The 17,776-nt window shown below is 55.2% G+C and overlaps 6 protein-coding genes across 6 annotated transcripts; 5 read left to right on the forward strand and 1 right to left on the reverse strand.

Annotated features, from left to right (window-relative positions):
• Positions 1 to 110: 110 nt before the first annotated feature.
• Positions 111 to 2,904, forward strand: CHGG_10224 (uncharacterized protein; the record flags this gene model as incomplete). Its single annotated transcript, XM_001228150.1, has 4 exons — positions 111 to 209; positions 604 to 981; positions 1,832 to 2,416; positions 2,467 to 2,904. The coding sequence occupies 4 exons, from the start codon at positions 111 to 113 to the stop codon at positions 2,902 to 2,904; spliced, it is 1,500 nt and encodes a 499-aa protein (XP_001228151.1).
• A 1,638-nt stretch (positions 2,905 to 4,542) lies between these two features.
• CHGG_10225 (uncharacterized protein) lies at positions 4,543 to 6,486 on the forward strand (the record flags this gene model as incomplete). The annotated part of the gene is made up of 2 exons (XM_001228151.1): positions 4,543 to 4,558; positions 4,619 to 6,486. 2 exons carry the CDS (start codon positions 4,543 to 4,545, stop codon positions 6,484 to 6,486), a joined length of 1,884 nt encoding a protein of 627 aa, XP_001228152.1.
• A 1,393-nt stretch (positions 6,487 to 7,879) lies between these two features.
• Positions 7,880 to 9,363, forward strand: CHGG_10226 (uncharacterized protein; the record flags this gene model as incomplete). Its single annotated transcript, XM_001228152.1, has 3 exons — positions 7,880 to 7,918; positions 7,983 to 8,278; positions 9,045 to 9,363. 3 exons carry the CDS (start codon positions 7,880 to 7,882, stop codon positions 9,361 to 9,363), a joined length of 654 nt encoding a protein of 217 aa, XP_001228153.1.
• Positions 9,364 to 10,001: 638 nt separating this feature from the next.
• On the forward strand, positions 10,002 to 12,807 carry CHGG_10227 (uncharacterized protein; the record flags this gene model as incomplete). Its single annotated transcript, XM_001228153.1, has 5 exons — positions 10,002 to 10,145; positions 10,384 to 10,464; positions 10,596 to 11,540; positions 11,600 to 12,229; positions 12,283 to 12,807. 5 exons carry the CDS (start codon positions 10,002 to 10,004, stop codon positions 12,805 to 12,807), a joined length of 2,325 nt encoding a protein of 774 aa, XP_001228154.1.
• Positions 12,808 to 13,586: 779 nt separating this feature from the next.
• CHGG_10228 (uncharacterized protein) lies at positions 13,587 to 15,620 on the reverse strand (the record flags this gene model as incomplete). Its single annotated transcript, XM_001228154.1, has 1 exon — positions 13,587 to 15,620. The coding sequence occupies one exon, from the start codon at positions 15,618 to 15,620 to the stop codon at positions 13,587 to 13,589; it is 2,034 nt and encodes a 677-aa protein (XP_001228155.1).
• A 619-nt stretch (positions 15,621 to 16,239) lies between these two features.
• Positions 16,240 to 17,593, forward strand: CHGG_10229 (uncharacterized protein; the record flags this gene model as incomplete). The annotated part of the gene is made up of 3 exons (XM_001228155.1): positions 16,240 to 16,317; positions 16,621 to 16,777; positions 16,869 to 17,593. 3 exons carry the CDS (start codon positions 16,240 to 16,242, stop codon positions 17,591 to 17,593), a joined length of 960 nt encoding a protein of 319 aa, XP_001228156.1.
• Between the last annotated feature and the right edge of the window lie 183 nt (positions 17,594 to 17,776).

A 17,776-nucleotide genomic window follows, 5' to 3' on the forward strand; every position in this document is an offset into this window, starting at 1 on the left:
GTACTCGTCCGCCGTTAAAAGCGCCAGGTCCGACATCAAGCGCCTGCGAAAACATACCGATACCTTAAAGACAACCGCTGAAGGCGTACAAGAGCTCCTCTAGGGTCCATATGGAGCTCGGCTCGAGACCTCGCAAAAGCTGCGCGAAGCCCTTAGCAATACCTGCTCGTAGCTTGGTGATGTCGCTACGAAGCTGGAAGAGAAGTTGCGTAAGGGCCATAGGGCAAAAATGATGAGGCGTGTAGGGCTGCGAGCCTTCGGGTGGCCGTTCGAGAGCAAGGACATGGACAAGATTATTACAAACCTTTAGCGAGACCAAGACTCCTTTTCTGCCGCCCTTCAGATTGATCAAACGTATGCGCAAACCTCATACCTTGGTTAATACATAGCTAACAGTAATTTCCAGCACCGAAATCCTCGATATCCACTCTAAGATCGACCTAACAGCGCTCCCGGTCGCAAGCGGCGCGGCCTCCGACTCGCACGCAGAGGAGCACAACGCACGTTGCCACCCCGACACCCGGACCAAGCTCCTTGGCCAGATCCGGGAGTGGGCAAACGCTCCTCAAGCCGAGAACATATTCTAGCTGAACGGCATGGCAGGAACGGGAAAATCCACCATCTCCCGGACCGTGGCCACCTCGTTCGCGAAAGACGGCCTACTTGGCGCGAGCTTTTTCTTCAAACGGGGAGAGGGCGACCGTGGCAACGCTGGCTTGGCTTTTCCCTACCATTGCTCGTCAGCTTGTGCAAAAAATCCCTGCCCTGGTGCCTTCCGTCAGAGAGGCTATCGATGCCGACCCGGACATTCCCAAGAGAGCACTGAGGGACCAGTTCGAAAAGCTCATCCTCCATCCGCTTGGCCGCATTCAGCGCACCACGGCAATCGTGGTCATTATTGACGCTCTCGACGAATGTGATGGAGACAAGGACGTCAAGACTATCATCTCGCTGCTCGCACAAGCAAGCGTCGTACGCTCCGTGCGTTTGAGGATTTTTCATCACCAGTAGGCCTGAGCTGCCTATTCGCCTCGGTTTTAAGGATGTCCAGGGAAAATACCAAGGCCTAGCTCTACACCAGTGTGACGAACCTACTTCAGGACCCTGTCCTGTTAGGGTTCAGCTTCGGTTGAAGGTAATCTCTCAAGAGTGCTTAGGTTCGGTGCAGCCAAAAGGTGCACAACAGACTTGTCTCAACAGTAGGCTTCCGAGCTTGTAGCGAACTGTAGTTGTGATTGCTAACTGGAGAACTCCCAGAGCTCTCCAGAGCGAGTGGCTATATACTGCTATCTGAGTTGTTGATCCCAGTGCTCCCTGTGCTCCCGGGGAGCATTGGGAGTGTGGACGCTCCCCGTGCTCCCAGGCCCTGAAGGGAGCGCCGGGAGCACTCCCTTCTGGCGTTATGATTGGTCCTATGTTTCCGTGAATGATTGGAGGGGACGTCCCGCGTCCTGCAAGCCAAGACCGTACGGGTCCTAATGCGTGACAACCAGATACCAGAGCAAGTTGTGGAACAGGACATATCCACATTTTTGGCGTCTGAACTCACACGGATCAAGGATGACTACAACGGACAAGTGCCACTAGGTTGGCCGGGCGAAGATGACATTCGAACTCTCGCTCAGATGGCTGTCCCACTGTTCATTTTTGCCGCAACCGTCTGTCGCTTTGTGGACGATCAGGGAAGGTCGAACCCTGCCAAACGACTAAAGAAACTTTCTTTAAGAAAGTCTTAGAATACCAAACGGCGACTCGCAATTCCACGCTCGACAAACTCGACGCCACATATCTCCCCGTTCTCGACTAGCTCACCTCTGGACGCACCGATTAGGACAAGGCCGAAGTGCTAGCCGAGTTCCGAAATGTCGTTGGCTCTATTGTACTCCTTGCTCAGCCGCTCTCAGTACGGTCACTAGCACGACTTTTAAATGCCGAATGCGAAGACGTCCGCGCGCTGCTCAACTCTCTCCACTCCGTCCTTGATATCCCCTCAGTGGACGATGCCCCAGTCAGGCTCTTTCACCTATCCTTCCGCGACTTCCTGGTTGACCCGGCCAAGCGTACCAAGAATGAGTTTTGGATCGACGAGGCAGAATATCACAAGACGCTTACGGAAAGATGCATCCAACTGATGGACCAATGCCTGGGACAAGATATCTGCTGTTTAAAGGTGCCGGGAATGCTGCGGTCAGAGCTCGACCAGCAGACTATCAACGCCCACCTGCCGCCTGAAGTTCAATACGCCTGTCAGTACTGGGTCCACCACCTAAAGGAAAGCGAACATAATATAGAGGACGACGGCCCAGTCCACGCCTTTCTGACAAACCATCTCCTTCACTGGCTTGAGGTTTTGGCTCTCCTGGGAAGGCTCTCTGATGGGGTATTGTTGATAAGAACGCTTCTGCACGTTGCCCAGGTCAGTTAATAATACCATTATAATGCTGTATAGTAACTAATTATTGCTAGCTACAGCCGGATACAGCTCCTAACTTTGTTGACTTCTTGAACGATGCAGAAAAAATTATTCGCAGTCATGGAGCGATTATGGAACGGGCTCCATTACAGATATATGGTTCTGCACTTGTCTTCAGTCCAACCTTTAGTGGGGTCAGAAAGCAGCAATGGAAGAAGAGGCTATCGTTTATCAAATCGGTCGCAGGTATTAATGACCACTGGGGTACGCTCCAACAGACGCTTGAGGGGCATAGCGATTCGGCTAGGGCGGTAGCGTTCTCACCGGATGGCAAAACGCTTGCGTCAGGTTCGGACAAGACCATCCGGCTCTGGGATGCGGTCACGGGCACGCTCCAACAGACGCTCGAGGGGCATAGCGATTGGGTCAGGGCGGTAGCGTTCTCGTTAGTTGGGAACTCAGGCTTAGACGCCTCTAAAAACCAGGACTAGGAGGCGATATTCTCTTTATCGATGGCGAATGGATCACCAGGGGTGGAAAGAATCTTCTATGGCTTCCTCCCAATTACCGGGCAACGTGCACATCAGTGTTCGACCATACATTGGTCCTAGGGCATGCTTCTGGGCAAGTGACATTCTTCCAAATTGTTTCCGTTTAGTAATGAGCATTATATATTTTTGATATCTTTGTTCAAGTGAAGGGTCTGGGAGAAACGTTTCCTTTATGCTACTTAGTTTTCGCTACTTACGCAAATGTTGACAAGTACGTCTTTGCCACTCACTAGCACCTCAGACGATTTGAGGTGGCATGCAAGGGCCGTACACCTACCGAGCCCCCGCAGTGAACACCTATGCCTCACTTACATCCGGCAGTCTTCAGCTCTTTCGGCCTTCCAACCCCGTTGGCTGGCGCTTTACTTGTCCCAAAGCATCGAAGGCTGGTTCGAATCGTGCGGATGGAGCGCATGCCGCAGCCAACTACGCTGGCAATCTGAAACTGGTCAGCGAATTGTTCAGGATCATGTCTCGGATCCGATGACGTTGAGAGAGCGGAAAATTGGCGCCATGCTGCGGAATACTTTACTGCAATCGCAAAAAGTTCAGTGCTGCTTGTATGGCTGTGAAAAACCTGCGAAGTGCCGTAAAGGCCCTCACCTCGACAGAATGCGTCAACAGGGTCACATGACCCATGTGTGGAGTTTCAAAATTAGCACGATGGCGCGGCTAAATTGGCCAATGCTCTGGAGATGGAAAACAACGGCCCCTGCGGCGATGCTAGGATCTTGTGTGCCCCACCTTAGAGGGCCACTGACGAACCCTGATACGGAGACCGTACCCGCATCGTCTGGACTGCGGCCGACAGCAGACAGCTAGATGGGCGGGCCGACAGTTGAGAAGATGCAGCCGGAACTATCGCCATCCAAGATACTTGGTCAAGGAATCACCCGCGCCCTCTCTTATCTATTAACACGTTGGTGGAAACTGCAATGGAGTCGGATTCGCATTAAAATTTGTCGGCAGTCATCGTAATGACCGTCGTTTCTTGCCACAGCCACTTTTTGCTGACAGTCCAGATTGATTACAGTAGAGACCGAATTCAGTGTCCAGATATTCAATGTTGAAAGATTGTCCGCACGGACAGTGCCAGGGGAGCTGAGGTCCACACGGTGCGCCGGCAACCAACTTTGTTGGGCGACCAGCGCGCTGCGAAAATGGCCGCAGCTGAGACATCGCGGCACAATATCCACTAGCCATCTTCGGCGCCAACAAACAGGAAACGCATGACCGACCTGGGCGCTTAGGGATAACGAAGAATGTGATTATATACAGAGCGTTGGCTAAAAGAGGACAACCCGAGAGTCATATAAGTAGTTTTGCGGAGCCATATATATGCGGCGGTGATCTGACGCTGTGTGGTCGTCGGTGTCTGAGTCGTTAGCTACGCTACGCCACACTGGCTGTGGCTGGAGGGCAGCTGAGACTGAAGAAGTTCAGCCGCAAAACCACCCTGACAGCGAAACATCATACCAACAGCTGACTGTTCTACAGTACTGTAACTGTATATAGACAATCAATCGACTCGATCGCCAACGATGGCACAAATGTCTGCGTCTTTCGGGTCCAACCACCATGGTCTCCAGGTGGGGTACAATTATGGGTCGATCGAGTTCCCCCCGCCGGGTAAGATTACCGTGGCACCGTGCAGAGCCGATGGGATGCCCCACTAATGTTCAGATCTCAGAAAGACGGGAAACGCCGCCGATTCCCTTCGCGACCATCCCCTTCTCCCGCGACCCCGATTTCGTCAACCGTGGAGACATTCTCGATCAAATCGACGAGCGCTGTTCCGAGCTGGCCGGCCGTGTGGCCCTCGTGGGCCTGGGCGGTGTCGGCAAATCGCAGTTGGCCATTGAATATGCGCACCGGATCGCCGCGGGGCATCTTGACAGATGGGTATTTTGGGTCCACGCCGGCACGCAGGCGCGTGTCGAAGAGGGTTTCAGAAAGATTGCCGACGACGTCAAGCTAGCAGGCCGAAACCAGCCCAGGGCCGACATCCCACAGCTTGTCTACGACTGGCTGTCCAACGAGCGGAACGGCAGATGGATCATAATCCTTGACAGCGCCGACGACCGCAATGTATTCTACAGTAGCGACAACGTATGCAACAGGAAACCATTTGCAGACTTCCTACCACAGAGTCGAAACGGGTCGATCATCATCACAACACGCAATAAGGACCTGGCTTCCAGGCTGACCGGACGCCGCCAAAACATCATCGAGGTCGGACCGATGGTGCAGATGGACGCCCTCACGCTCCTGGAGAGGAAGCTGGGATCAATCCTGAATACCGATGCGGCAGCCAAGCTTGTACGCGCGCTCGACTTTATTCCGCTAGCCATCAGCCAGGCTGCCGCCTACATACAGGCAAGGGCACCGCGAAGCTCTCTCGAGAAGTACCTTTCTGAGTGCCAGGAGTCTGAGCGCAAAAGGAGCAGGCTTTTAGAGCATGATGCTGGAGACCTACGTCGGGATGGAGGCGCGTCGAACGCGATTCTCACGACATGGCAGATATCTTTTGACCATATTCGGTCCGAGCGGCCTTCTGCGGCGGATCTCCTTTCGCTTATGAGCTTCTTTGATCGACAAGGCATTCCGGAGTCGCTCCTCAAGTCCTCTAAGCAGACCAAAACCGCAACTCGAGCAAGTGGTTCCGAAGATGCAGAAGACTCAGGATCCGACAGCAGCGATGACGAGATGGACGGTCGGTTCGAAGACGATGTGGCAATATTACGGGACTACGATCTTATCGTCGTGAATGAGGCGGGGGACCAGTTTGAGATGCATGGGCTCGTGCAGCTGTCGATGAGGAAGTGGCTGGAAACGTTTCGGCAGCAGGAGACGTTCAAGCAGCAGTTCATCGAGCAAATGGCAGCGTCATTCCCGACAGGGGAGTACGAGAACTGGGTGAAGTGCTGGAGTCTCTTCGCGCACGTTCAAGTGGCCCTTGGTTACCAACCCAGCGAAGAGACAGTCGAAATATGGGCGACACTTTTGCATAACGGGGGATGGTATGCATGGTCGCAAGGGAGATATGAAGTTGCAGAGCAGATGCTAGGCAAGGCGAGAAATGTTCGCAAGAAAAAGTTGGGTGCAGAGAATATGGCGACTCTTGCAAGTATGTCACTATTTGCTCTGGTCCAAATGGACCGCGGCCAGTGGGAGGAGGCCGAGAAGCTGTTTGTGCAGGTGATGGAGACTCGCAAGACCAAGCTCGGGGCCGACCACCCTTCCACGCTGACGAGCATGGCCAACCTGGCATCGACATTTTGGAACCAGGGCCGGTGGGAGGAGGCCGAGAAGCTGGACGTGCAGGTGATGGAGACGAGCAAGACCAAGCTCGGGGCCGACCACCCTTCCACGCTGACGAGCATGGCCAACCTGGCATCGACATACAGGAACCAGGGCCGGTGGGAGGAGGCCGAGAAGCTGGACGTGCAGGTGATGGAGACTCGCAAGACCAAGCTAGATACCGGTTTTCCTTTTTCTTTTTTTTTAAAAGGTATTCTGTGACGAACCTGTCTCTGGACCCGTCCTGTTAGGGTTCAGCTTCGGTTGAAGGTATTCTCTCAAGGGTGCTTAGGTTCGGTGCAGCCAAAAGGTGCACAACAAAGACTTGGCTCAACAGTAGGCTCTCGAGCTTGTAGCGAACTGTAGTTGTGATTGCTAACTGGAGAACACCCAGAGCTCTCCAGAACGAGTGACTATATACTATCTCGGCCTCTAGGTACCTTAGTACCTATGCTCCTAGATCGTCTTATCTATCTACCGATCCTGTTCTGACTGGTTACTCTGGGATGGTGAATTCCTCTTCACGATCCGTCCCTGATTGGCCGATGCCGCTCCCAGCGCGGTCCCGCTTGGTTATGCGACCATAACCGTGACATATTGTCACCGACCCTGCAAGTGCACAATACTATATCTATCGGGTTGTCCGCTTCACCTAAGGTTATGTATGTATATAACCATATTTTTATGATTCGTATACAACTTCGCACGTCCAACGGCGCCTAAAACGGCTAGTTAATGCATTTTGTGCTTGCGACATTTCAGCTGCAGCCAGCTTTGAAGCTCACTGGTCACTCTACACTGTGGGCTGCCACGCACTGTGAGTCACAATCACTTCCAAAACTGGCCTGACTGACAATCTTTGAACGTTGAAAATCTAAACACTGATTTCGGTCTCTACTGTGCCATGTTGGCTAACAGTTCCCGGTTGGCTTACAATCATCGTAACACAGCGTGTACACGAGCGTGTGCGAGGGCACACGGTGTGGATGGTTAGATGCATAAATGGTCCGTGCGACAGAAATGTCACGGGCACAGCCCGTTCCTTGTAGGGTTAGGGTTGCACGGCTGAACCCCGAGGTGGGCTGTACGTAGCTCTGCGCTGGTCTGTGCGCAGCCACAGGGTTTTCCCTGAGTGCGCCTCGCCTCCCACATTCGGTTCCTCGTGCAACCACGCAATATACCAGCTTGCCCCTACCACGGTGATCCTGACCGTGATAAGAAAGATGTGAAAGAGAAAAGCGGAAGCCGATTTCGCTAGCGACTGTACCCCCACAATATGTATTGGTACCGAGATTGCATAATAGTTGCCCTTTCGGGTTAGACCCGCCGGGCGGAATAAATTGTGTGTGTGTGTGTGTGTGTGTGTGTGTACCCCCACAATGTATTAGTAGATTGCATGATAGCTGCCCTTTCGGGTTAGGTCCGCCGGGCGGAATAAATTGTGTGTGTGTGTGTGTACCCCCACACAACTTCAAGGGTTCGCGGCAGCCCCACTATAAGAACGACAATGATTGGATGTTACGAAAACTGCCCAAGATCTTCGCAACGTCAAGTCAACTCTCGTCTGTTTAAGAGCCGCATTCGAATCAACCCGCCCATTCTATGTAGCGGCAAAATGTCGGTTCCTCGCGCGCGGTTGCTCGCCTTGATGAAGGTATGCGCAAAATCCCGAGTTTACCAAATAGGCAGGATGCTGACCGGATCAGGCTCAATGCCAGCTCTTCTCGACCACATACAACCCCGAGGGCATTCGTACCGGCAACAAGATCCTGCGGCAGCGACTAAGAGGTCCCGCGCTAGCCTCCTACTACCCCCGCAAGGTCATGGCGTTCCGCGACTTCCAGGATGAGTTTAGGCCGCTCGAGCTTGAGGTTGAGAACGACGACGAGCTCGACCGCCTCGAACATGTCGCAGCGTACATCATCCCGTCCCATTACACATCAGTGTGCTATTCTAACTGGCCACAGTCTCAAAGCTCGCGGGAAGGGGTCACCGAAGAAGGGGAAGGATCGGGGTATGTTTCAGCTCGTCAAGTCCATCCCGTTGCTCGAGTTTGGCTAACAGTGACCAGACAAGAAGAAGAAATAAGCAATGTGGCAAATGAACTGCACCGACGATACGAGATGTACTACTATTGTATAGAGGAGGGCAGCAATATACCCGAATTGACCAACACAAACTGTCCTTTTGTTGAACCTAGGGGCTCGCGAGCACCTCGTGGCCGGCAGAGTTATTCGTGGCAACCCCGGTTGCAGAGCTCCTACAAGCTTTTTGCATTATTGCAGGGCCGTTGGAGAAACCACCGTTGCATGGCTTCAATTGGGCACTTCTGGAGGCGGCTAAGAGAAAGGGTGTAGATGGCCTCCGTCTGGAATCCTGCTCGGCAAATACTAACACGCAATGCGTGTCAGTATCAGTTCCAAACATCACTCTCCCATCTCTCTCTCTCTCTTTTATTTTCACAGTTCGCAGTGGGGCTTTCTCTTGAGGAAATCGGGGGCTATGTTCTCCTGCTAACACGAATGACCTCATACAATCAGACCAAGCATCATCCTCTGAATCAGGCGATAGTGAAGTCTTTATCAGATTAGATCATCAAGGCTCTTCCACTATACAAAACACAGTAGACATGCTTTCACAAGGTTATTTACGAGATTGTGAAGCGAGGAAGCAATGGATGAATTGGGTTGGTTTATTACTGTTCTTGAGAAAGACTCTCGATATCTTGACTGACACAAACATGTTCTTCAGACTGACCGGCTGCATTGAGTGTTTCACAGCAACCACAAGCAAACAAACACAGGTGTGTACTCAGTGGCGCCCGAGGCAAGGCCGTGGGTTCACATTGCAGAGTATACCAGTGCATGTGGCAAGGTTGGTCAGGGGACCTCCTTCCCTGCAAGTCTGGGTTCACTCACCATCGTACCATGGAGCGCCATCATGGTGAATATCCCAAATGGGAAACAGCAACCTGCTGGGCATCGGTGTGCGGCCCCACTTCCGGCCCCACTTCCGGCCCGGTATGGCCTAGGGCAGCTCCGAGTCGGACTTCACCCGGCCGGCACCTTCCTTCATGGGCCCCGATCATGGCCCAATTAGGCAGCTTTGGACGGCTTGGTGCCGTAAAGAATTTGGATTTGGGTAAGTGTTGTCTTGTGACCTCTCAGTCACCCAAATTGCAGAACTGCCCGAGGAGAGCAAGAAGCTCATCCTTCTTGATTTGGACCGGCTCTCTTCTTCCTTTTCGGGTTATCTGTGCCAAAAAGCTTTCATCTGCCTTCCTCGACCTCTTATCTATTCATTTGTCTGCCATTTTCTTCAACTCATTTCCAATACGACGCACTGTTGAGATCAGCTTCCTTTCAGGCGAGTGTTTCCAGCCAAGGTAAGCAAATCAGGAGACCAGGAGTTTGGGTTGTTCCCTCAGGTTTTGGACCCGACTGGCCCCGTGGTGTTCCGGCTCCGTCACCGAGGTTCTTGATAGCGCCTTCCTTCTCTTACCACCCTTTCCGTCTCAACTCTTGATTGGGGATTCTTTCTGCATAGTCCTATGCTCCCCGCTTCTCTCAGCCATCTTCCCATCAACTTCTTTTACTTCAACTTCTTCACTCTAAACTCCAAATCTACTTCTTTTGAACATCTTGATCATTTTCCCCACCTTTGTCAAGTCTACTGCAGAAACGGCCCCGAATAATCGCGTTTTAACTGGGCGCAGAGAACACCCCAAGCGACACATCATGTCTGCTGGTACAGCCATCATCGGCGCGCCATCGGCAGGTCGGTCCAATGACTGCCTCTCGGCCGCCCCTCAAAGCCCCGTGCAAGATGAGCAGGATGAGAACTCGAACACGTTTGAGGATCTCGTGGGCACCGAATCTAAAGTAGGTTGAAGCCACCCCCTTGGCTGAGTCCGATGAAGAAGTCAACTTCTCACGGTGCACACACTCTCCTTCCTTCCTTTCGCCCTTTTTGGCATCTCATTCTCATCTTCGGTGTTTCGCCGCAACCATTTATTGCATTGCCCCATTCTCTTCGTTTCCCAACTCCAAATTTTCCTTCCACCGTATCGCTGCATCGGACCTTTTCGAGAAACCTGTCTGACTCGAATGCTCCCTCCAGGAAGCCGCCGCGGCCGGCCCCCTCAAGAAATCTGTAAGCACTCTGGCGACCTCCAAGATGGCAAATCAGAATTACTCCAAGGTACGTAGCGCCCCACCTCCTCAACGCAGCGATAGGACTGATCGTGATAGAAGTTGAAGATCAAGCACGAGTCGTTGTCACCGACCGATTCGTATCCGATGGACAAACTCTACGCAAAACTTTCTGAGCAGCATTTGATTATGCAACAGCAGGCTGAGGCCCCAAGGACTGCCGATGACGGGACCGCGTATACTCGCGGTTTTGACCACCACCAGTCGTGCAGCTCGATGCCCCTCACTCCAGCCATCGAGGTCTTTTCTGCGCCCACCGCGTCGGGAACCGGATCTGCGAGCGCCACCCCGATCGAGGGCCAGGAGACGGCTGAAGAACTCTTGCGGCTCAAACTCGAGCTCGCCCAGGCTCAAAGCAAGATTTCGCGCCTGGACCAAGAGCTCGCACAGAACCGCGTTCAACCGGAGAGTGAGTGTGTAACCCCAGCACTCATTTCTGACCACGACTACGGTATGGTGTCCTCCGGCTCGCCACCCACTCGGATTGGCGCTGGTGCCCTGGCGCTCAATGGACCGGGTAAGATGCCACCGTTTTCTCGTGAGAACAGCTGGATGGCCCAGGACGACACTCCCTCGGGGATTGGCGACCCGCTACCAACCACAGGTTTGAACCGCCCTCGGGGAATCTGGAACAATAACACCAAGCCCGCGTTCGGCGGCTCCTATCCCCAAGGCCAGATGGGGGTCGATGGACCTCAGCAGATGCCGTGGCCCAACAACCGTGCCGCCAGCTATGAACCAGCTTTTCCGCCACCTGGCATAGACATGTACCGACAAGACCGAATGGCTCCTGAGCAGGATGGGATGAGACCGGCGGGGCGCCGCGGCAACCGGTATGAGAATCGATTTGGGTCGTCCAACAATTTCGGTAGCGGTTTCAACAACTACAACATGGGCCCTGCTCCCTACGAGATGACCCAAGGGTATTCTGCCGGCCCACAGGCCATGATGAACGGTGGTATGGGAATGGGGCCGTTCTCGCCTTACCAGCAGCAACCGGTTGGGACTACGCTCTCTCCTCATGCCACCGAGTTCACGTCTATCGGCTCGTCGTGGAAAGGCGAGGTAAGTGCATTGATGGATCAATCTCGTGCCAATAAATTATGGCTAACTTGGCTCGCCAGACTTTGACTGCGGACGGTCAAACCTATGTGTCGCCTACCACCGAGCCCCTCAACTACCGTCGTCTGCTTGACCGCAATGTCTCTTGCGACTGGAAGTACATCGTTGACAAAATCGTCTGCAACAATGACCAGCAGGCTTCCATTTTCCTGCAGCAGAAGCTCAAGGTTGGGACTCCCGAGCAGAAGTATGACATTGTTGAGGCCATCGTTGCCCAGGCCTACCCTCTGATGGTCAATCGTTTTGGCAATTTTCTGGTCCAGCGCTGCTTCGAGCATGGCACTGCTGAGCAGGTCATCAAGATTGCCCAGGCCATTCGTGGAAACACGCTCAATTTATCGATGGATCCTTTTGGCTGCCATGTGGTGCAGAAAGCATTCGATTCTGTCCCGGAAGATTACAAGGCGATCATGGTCCACGAGCTGCTGCGACGGATCCCCGAAACGGTTATTCACCGCTACGCTTGTCATGTCTGGCAGAAATTGTTTGAGCTGCGTTGGACCGAGTCGCCGCCGCAGATTATGAAGTATGTCAATGAGGCCCTGCGTGGCATGTGGCACGAGGTTGCGTTGGGTGAGACGGGCAGTCTGGTTGTACAGAACATATTTGAGAACTGTCTGGAAGAGGACAAGGTAAGTTGACGACTGGTACCAGATTGTGTTCATGGTTACTGACGTTCCCGTAGCGTCCCTGCATTGAAGAGGTCCTGGCCAACATTAATATTGTGGCCCACGGACAGTTTGGCAACTGGTGCATTCAGCACGTCTGCGAACACGGCGCCCCGGCGGATCGCAGCCGGGCGATCGACCATGTTATCCGTTATGCTGCCGAGTACAGCATGGACCAGTTTGCCTCCAAGGTCGTTGAGAAGTGTTTGAAAATTGGCGGCCCCGATTTCCTAGGCCGCTACCTGGACCGCGTCTGCGAGGGCCGCATCGACCGTCCCCGGATCCCGCTCATTGACATTGCCAGCGACCAGTACGGCAACTACCTGATTCAGTACATCCTGACCCATGCGGCTCCCCAGCACCGCGAGATTGTCGCCGCCCATATCCGTAAGCACATGGTCTCTCTCCGTGGCTCCAAGTTTGGCTCCCGGGTCGGCATGCTCTGCACAAACCACGCGGTTGCCACTCGCCCAGGCCCTGCCGTCGGCCCAATGCCGGGACGGATGGCTAGCAGCTCTCGCTACGGCAACAACTATCGCTAAACCGGCGCAATTCTTGTCGGCTCGGGATGGGAATTCTTTCCGCTCTTCTCTCACGGCCTGGCTGCTGCCGGGCTTACTCCTCTTTTTGGACCACTACAATGAATTTCGCAATCGTTTCTTAAACGGGAGTTCTCCAACACCATATGAGACTCTGTTTTACGAGCATCTTCGTCAGCACCTAATTTTTCCAAATCGCCCGACATCCTACGCTCGGGAGGCTACTGCCCATTCGAGTGCCTTGGACACATCATGGTTATGGATTTTGCAATCTCAAACGGTTGCAGAACCCGTTTCGGAGGAAGGCTGAATCTGTCATGTCAAGATCTAAGGGGGACAGTCACTAACACCACCTCTATGAGACGGGGCCGCTCTAGCATCCGTTTCAAACCCTATATAGCTCCGAGAAATCATTTTTTTCTCTTTCTTTTCGGCAGACATCACCAGTGGAGGAAACGTGAGGGCCGGTAATGGTATCGGGATGTCACCACACGCTTTGCTTGTTGTTCTTTTTTTTTTGTGCTATTAGGAGGAGACGGAGTATCATGGTTCGCTGAAGATGCATGGCCCGCTATGGATTACCTGGCCTTGTCCATGTAGTCGGATAGTTTCTCGCTCATAGTCTCTCGTTTAACGACCGATGATTATTATCTAATTTCCTGCCTCGCGTGAGGATGAAACAGCATGTGAATGCCGGCGAACCATCGGAAAGAGCGGCTGCCACAATCGTACCGAAATGTGTAAATAACTACACCAAACGCCGGTTCTTTGCTGTTACAGGATCATGAGCTGCAGCTACACTGCATCGCCCTCTCGGCTTTGGGCACATCGCCTGTCCACCGCACCTCCTCTTCCCTGTCGCCCTCATACACCACGCCATCAAACTCCCTCCCGGCCCAGCTATCCTCGAACGGATGCAGCGCCATATGCATAACCCTCTTCAACACATCCCTCTCCCCACCCTTCTCCACCCGCCGAATCACTTCGTCCAAGATCCAGCCGCGCGGCACAAAGTTGGGATTCACACTCTTCATCGCCGCCATCCGCTCGGCATCAGCCCTGTCCGACACAGCCCCGCTTCCGCTCCCGCTCCCGCTCCGGTTTCCATCCACACCATCACCATCACCATCACCCGCACCCGCACCCGCACCCGCACCCGCACCCGACCCAACCGGGGTACTCGACCCCCAATCCTCCAGCGTGCCCCAATCCTGCACAACCCGCTCGCGCCACACCCCCAACCACTCCGCCAGGCGCTGCCGGCCCGCCTCCGCGCCGCCGCCGCTGTCGCGGTCAAAGAAGCGCGCGGCGTGCTCGAGCCGCGAGGCGGGCGTGCCGAGCGCTGAGACGGGCAGGCTGGAGAGGCGTCGGAAAAATAAGGAGAAATCGAGCTCGAGGGCCTCGAGCGTGTCGAGGAGCGGGCTGAAGAGAGTGTCGAAATCGGTGGGGTGCTGGGTTTGCAGGCCGAGGCGGAGTGTGAAGAGGCGTTTGTACTCGGCGAGGAAGACGGCTTTGTATTCGGCGCCGGCTTGGTTGATGAGTTTTTCGGCGAGGGCGATGAGCGGCGGGGCGGTGGTTTCGGTGGGCCCCGTGCTGATGACGGTTTCGGAGTCGACGGTGGCGCCCGTGCCGAGGAGCTCGCCGAGGCTTTCGCCGAGTCGGACGAGGTTCCACCAGATGATGGTCGGCTGGTTGCGGTAGCTGTAGCGGAGGAGGTAGTCGTCGTGGTTGGGCGTGTATTGGGGGTCGAAGGTGTCCATGAAGGCGAACGGGCCGTAGTCCATGGACAGGCCGAAGAGGGAGGTGTTGTCCGTGTTGAGCACCCCGTTCATGAAGCCGTACGCTTGCCACTTGGCGACGGTGAGCGCGTTGCGCCGTACGATCTCGCGGTAGAGTCGTGCGAAGCGGTTTTCTTCGGCTCCGGGTGGGCCTTGGATCGTGTCCCGGGGAATGCCGCGCTGCGGGGTGGAGGTTTCGGACGGGTTGTCCGGGTCGTCGAGCCGCCCGGGGAGGTTCTCCCACCCACCGAAAACGTCCTCCGCTACGTAGGTCGCGAGCCGCCGGATGAGGTCTCGGTCGCCGCGCGCGCGGAGGAGGTCGAAGGTGCCGAAGCGCAGCCAGCTCTCGGCGAAGCGGACCACGATGGCCCCCGGCTCGATGCGTTCCCGCCTGACTTTGCTGTGCGGCAGCAAGCTGATGGCTAGGGCTCTGGTTGTGGGAATTTTGAGAGCGTTCAGGGCCTCGCTGACGACGAACTCGCGAATGCTGCTGCGCAGGACGGCCTTGCCGTCGGCGAAGCGGCTGTAGGGGGTCATGCCGGCACCCTTGAGCTGGACTTCGTAGCGTACGCCCGAGTGGGGGTTTGTCGCCTCAAAGAGACTGATGGCTCGCCCGTCGCCAAGTTGGCCAGCCCAGTCGCCGAACTGGAACCCTCCATAGCATTGCGCCCAGGGGTAGCCGGGGCCCGAGAGGGTCTCAGAGTCCCAGCCCAGAATCCTGTTGCCGACCACCGTCTCCTTGAACTCCTCCGTCTCTGCTTCGGACTGCGCCAGCCCCAGGTCGCGCATGGCTGCTGGGGATACGGCGAGCAGCTCTGGCTCCTTTTGGGTCTCGGGGCGGACCCATGTGAACAGGGCATTGCGCACCTGGCGCGGGCCGAGATCCTCGCGCGGCGCCTTGTGGCTGTCGGCTGGGGTTGGGAAGAGCTGGTCTGCGGGGAGCGACGAGGTGAAATGCCATGACTTGGGGAGCGCGGCGAGTGTGACTCCTTCACTCTCTCTTTGAGTCGATGACGAGGAACTGTTGGGTGCAGCCATGGCGTGAGGGCTGTTGAATGTGAATGCGGAATATGATCGGCTCCAGGGGCCTCGAAATTGCTGGGCTACTGCTAGACAGCGAGCAGCGGGCTGGAAGCGCATGAGGCTGTCTTGATATATTCAAGATGCCAGTTGATAGTTAATGCCGAGGGTCCCGTCGCGGATTCCGTTCCGGGTTTGCTCGGCTTGCAGCGGGCAGATGCGATGACGGCGTGGAGTGTGTGGAAGGGCAGAAGAACTCTGAGCTAGAGATTTGGAAAACTGTGTCGCTATTGATGCGGTTTGTGATAATTACACCAAAAATCATACGAGGATGTGAGACGGTTTTGTGTATGTTCAAAGCCTAGCTTGACCACCAGTTGATTACCTGGTGAGTGGTTTTGTACATACATATCCCATCCACTGGACACAAAGGTCCGGGTGGCGTCCCGGGGCGATGGAACGGCGGGGAATCGGTATCCACGCTGCCAGGCCCCTGTATTCTACACCAATGTACATACCGCCCCGTCCCGTTTTGTGGCAACTTTTCGACCCCACAGCACCTGGAGTTTGATGAATGGTGAACTGATGAACTCCTGAATTTTCCTTACCTGGGTTGATGACGTCAGAGATTGTACTCATGGCACTTCATGCCGCCGGTGCGGGGCACTCGGTACAGGTACAGACGTTGATTGCGGGGTTCGAAGCACCAGCCCAGGTACCACAGCATTGGGGCGGCCTCGGCTTTCCGGACCAAGCTCGGTGCTAGTCTTTGTACCTGGGTAGATAGGATGAAATAGCACAACCCATCCATGAAGCGGACGTTGTCTTCCTCAGATGTTATTGCACGGTATTTCCCTCGCCGCGAGCAATATCAGTGAAAATGAATTCGGCCACATCCACCTTCCACGCCGATACTTCGGGAACTGCCCCTAAGCAGACCGAATATATACCCTTCCTGAAGCTAAACGACGGGAATGAGATCCCCATGGTAAGTACTCAGAACTTAAACCATCTGTAGTCTACGACACACCTTGTTTACACTCCCGGTCTAAGGTTGGCTACGGTCTCGGAACAGCCAGGTCCAAACGGGCAAACGGACAAGCTCGACGAAGACATCATCAACACGACCGTCACTGCCATCAAAAGCGGCTACTACCACCTAGACTGCGCCGAGTGTATGCCTACCTACCCCTTATCCCCCGACCCACCCCCCTCCTCCCACTTTGCAACCCCCATCCTAACCCAAACCCTCCCCCCAACATCCAGCCTACGGCAACGAAGCCGAGCTGGGCGCCGCCATCGCGCGCTCCGGCGTCGACCGATCCAAGCTCTTCATCACCACCAAAACCTCCTGCCGCCCCGGCGAGACGGTCGAAACCGCCTTCGCCCGGTCCCTCGCCAAGCTCGGCGTGGACTACGTGGACCTGTACCTGATCCACAGTCCCTTCTGGGCACAGACACCCGCCGACCTCCAACAGAAATGGACCGAGATGGAAGCCATCCGCGCCTCGGGCCGCGCCCGCTCCGTCGGCGTCTCCAACTACCTGCGCGAGCACCTCGAGGCCACCCTGCAGACGCCGGGCGCCGCCGCCCGCCCGCCCGCCGTCAACCAGATCGAGTACCACCCTTACCTGCAGCACGACCCGGACGGCCTGCTGGCCTACCACCGCGAGAAGGGGATTGCTGTCCAGGCGTACTCGCCCCTGACGGCTATCACCAAGGCCGCGCCGGGGCCTGTGGATCCTGTTTACGAGCGCCTGGCGGGGAAGTATGGGGTTACGCCTGGGGAGGTGGCGCTGAGGTGGTGCCTGGATCAGGGAATTGTGGCGATTACCACGAGCTCGAGCGAGGAGCGGCTGAAGGGGTGGATGCAAAGGTTGCCGCTTTTTAAGCTGACGCCGAGGGAGGTGGAGGAGATTGCGGAGAAGGGGAGGGAGAAGCATTTTAGAGGGTTCTGGGGAAAGGAGTTTGCTGAGGATGATCGCCGGTGAAGCGGCGATGGCTGGGGGTCGGGCGGGGAGCTAGCCTCAACACCACCACTGAGGCATATCAGCCTTCCCTTCCCCTTCGTCTTTCACATACGACCATACGCGGTAGAAAATTCGGGATCCCGTCCGCTCTCCCCTAGACAAGCTACCGACGGCTGGACTAGTAGTTGGGTCGGTGACGACCAG

Source organism: Chaetomium globosum, genomic scaffold (assembly GCF_000143365.1).
Source record: "Chaetomium globosum CBS 148.51 scaffold_7 genomic scaffold, whole genome shotgun sequence".
NCBI classification, from domain to species: domain Eukaryota; kingdom Fungi; phylum Ascomycota; class Sordariomycetes; order Sordariales; family Chaetomiaceae; genus Chaetomium; species Chaetomium globosum.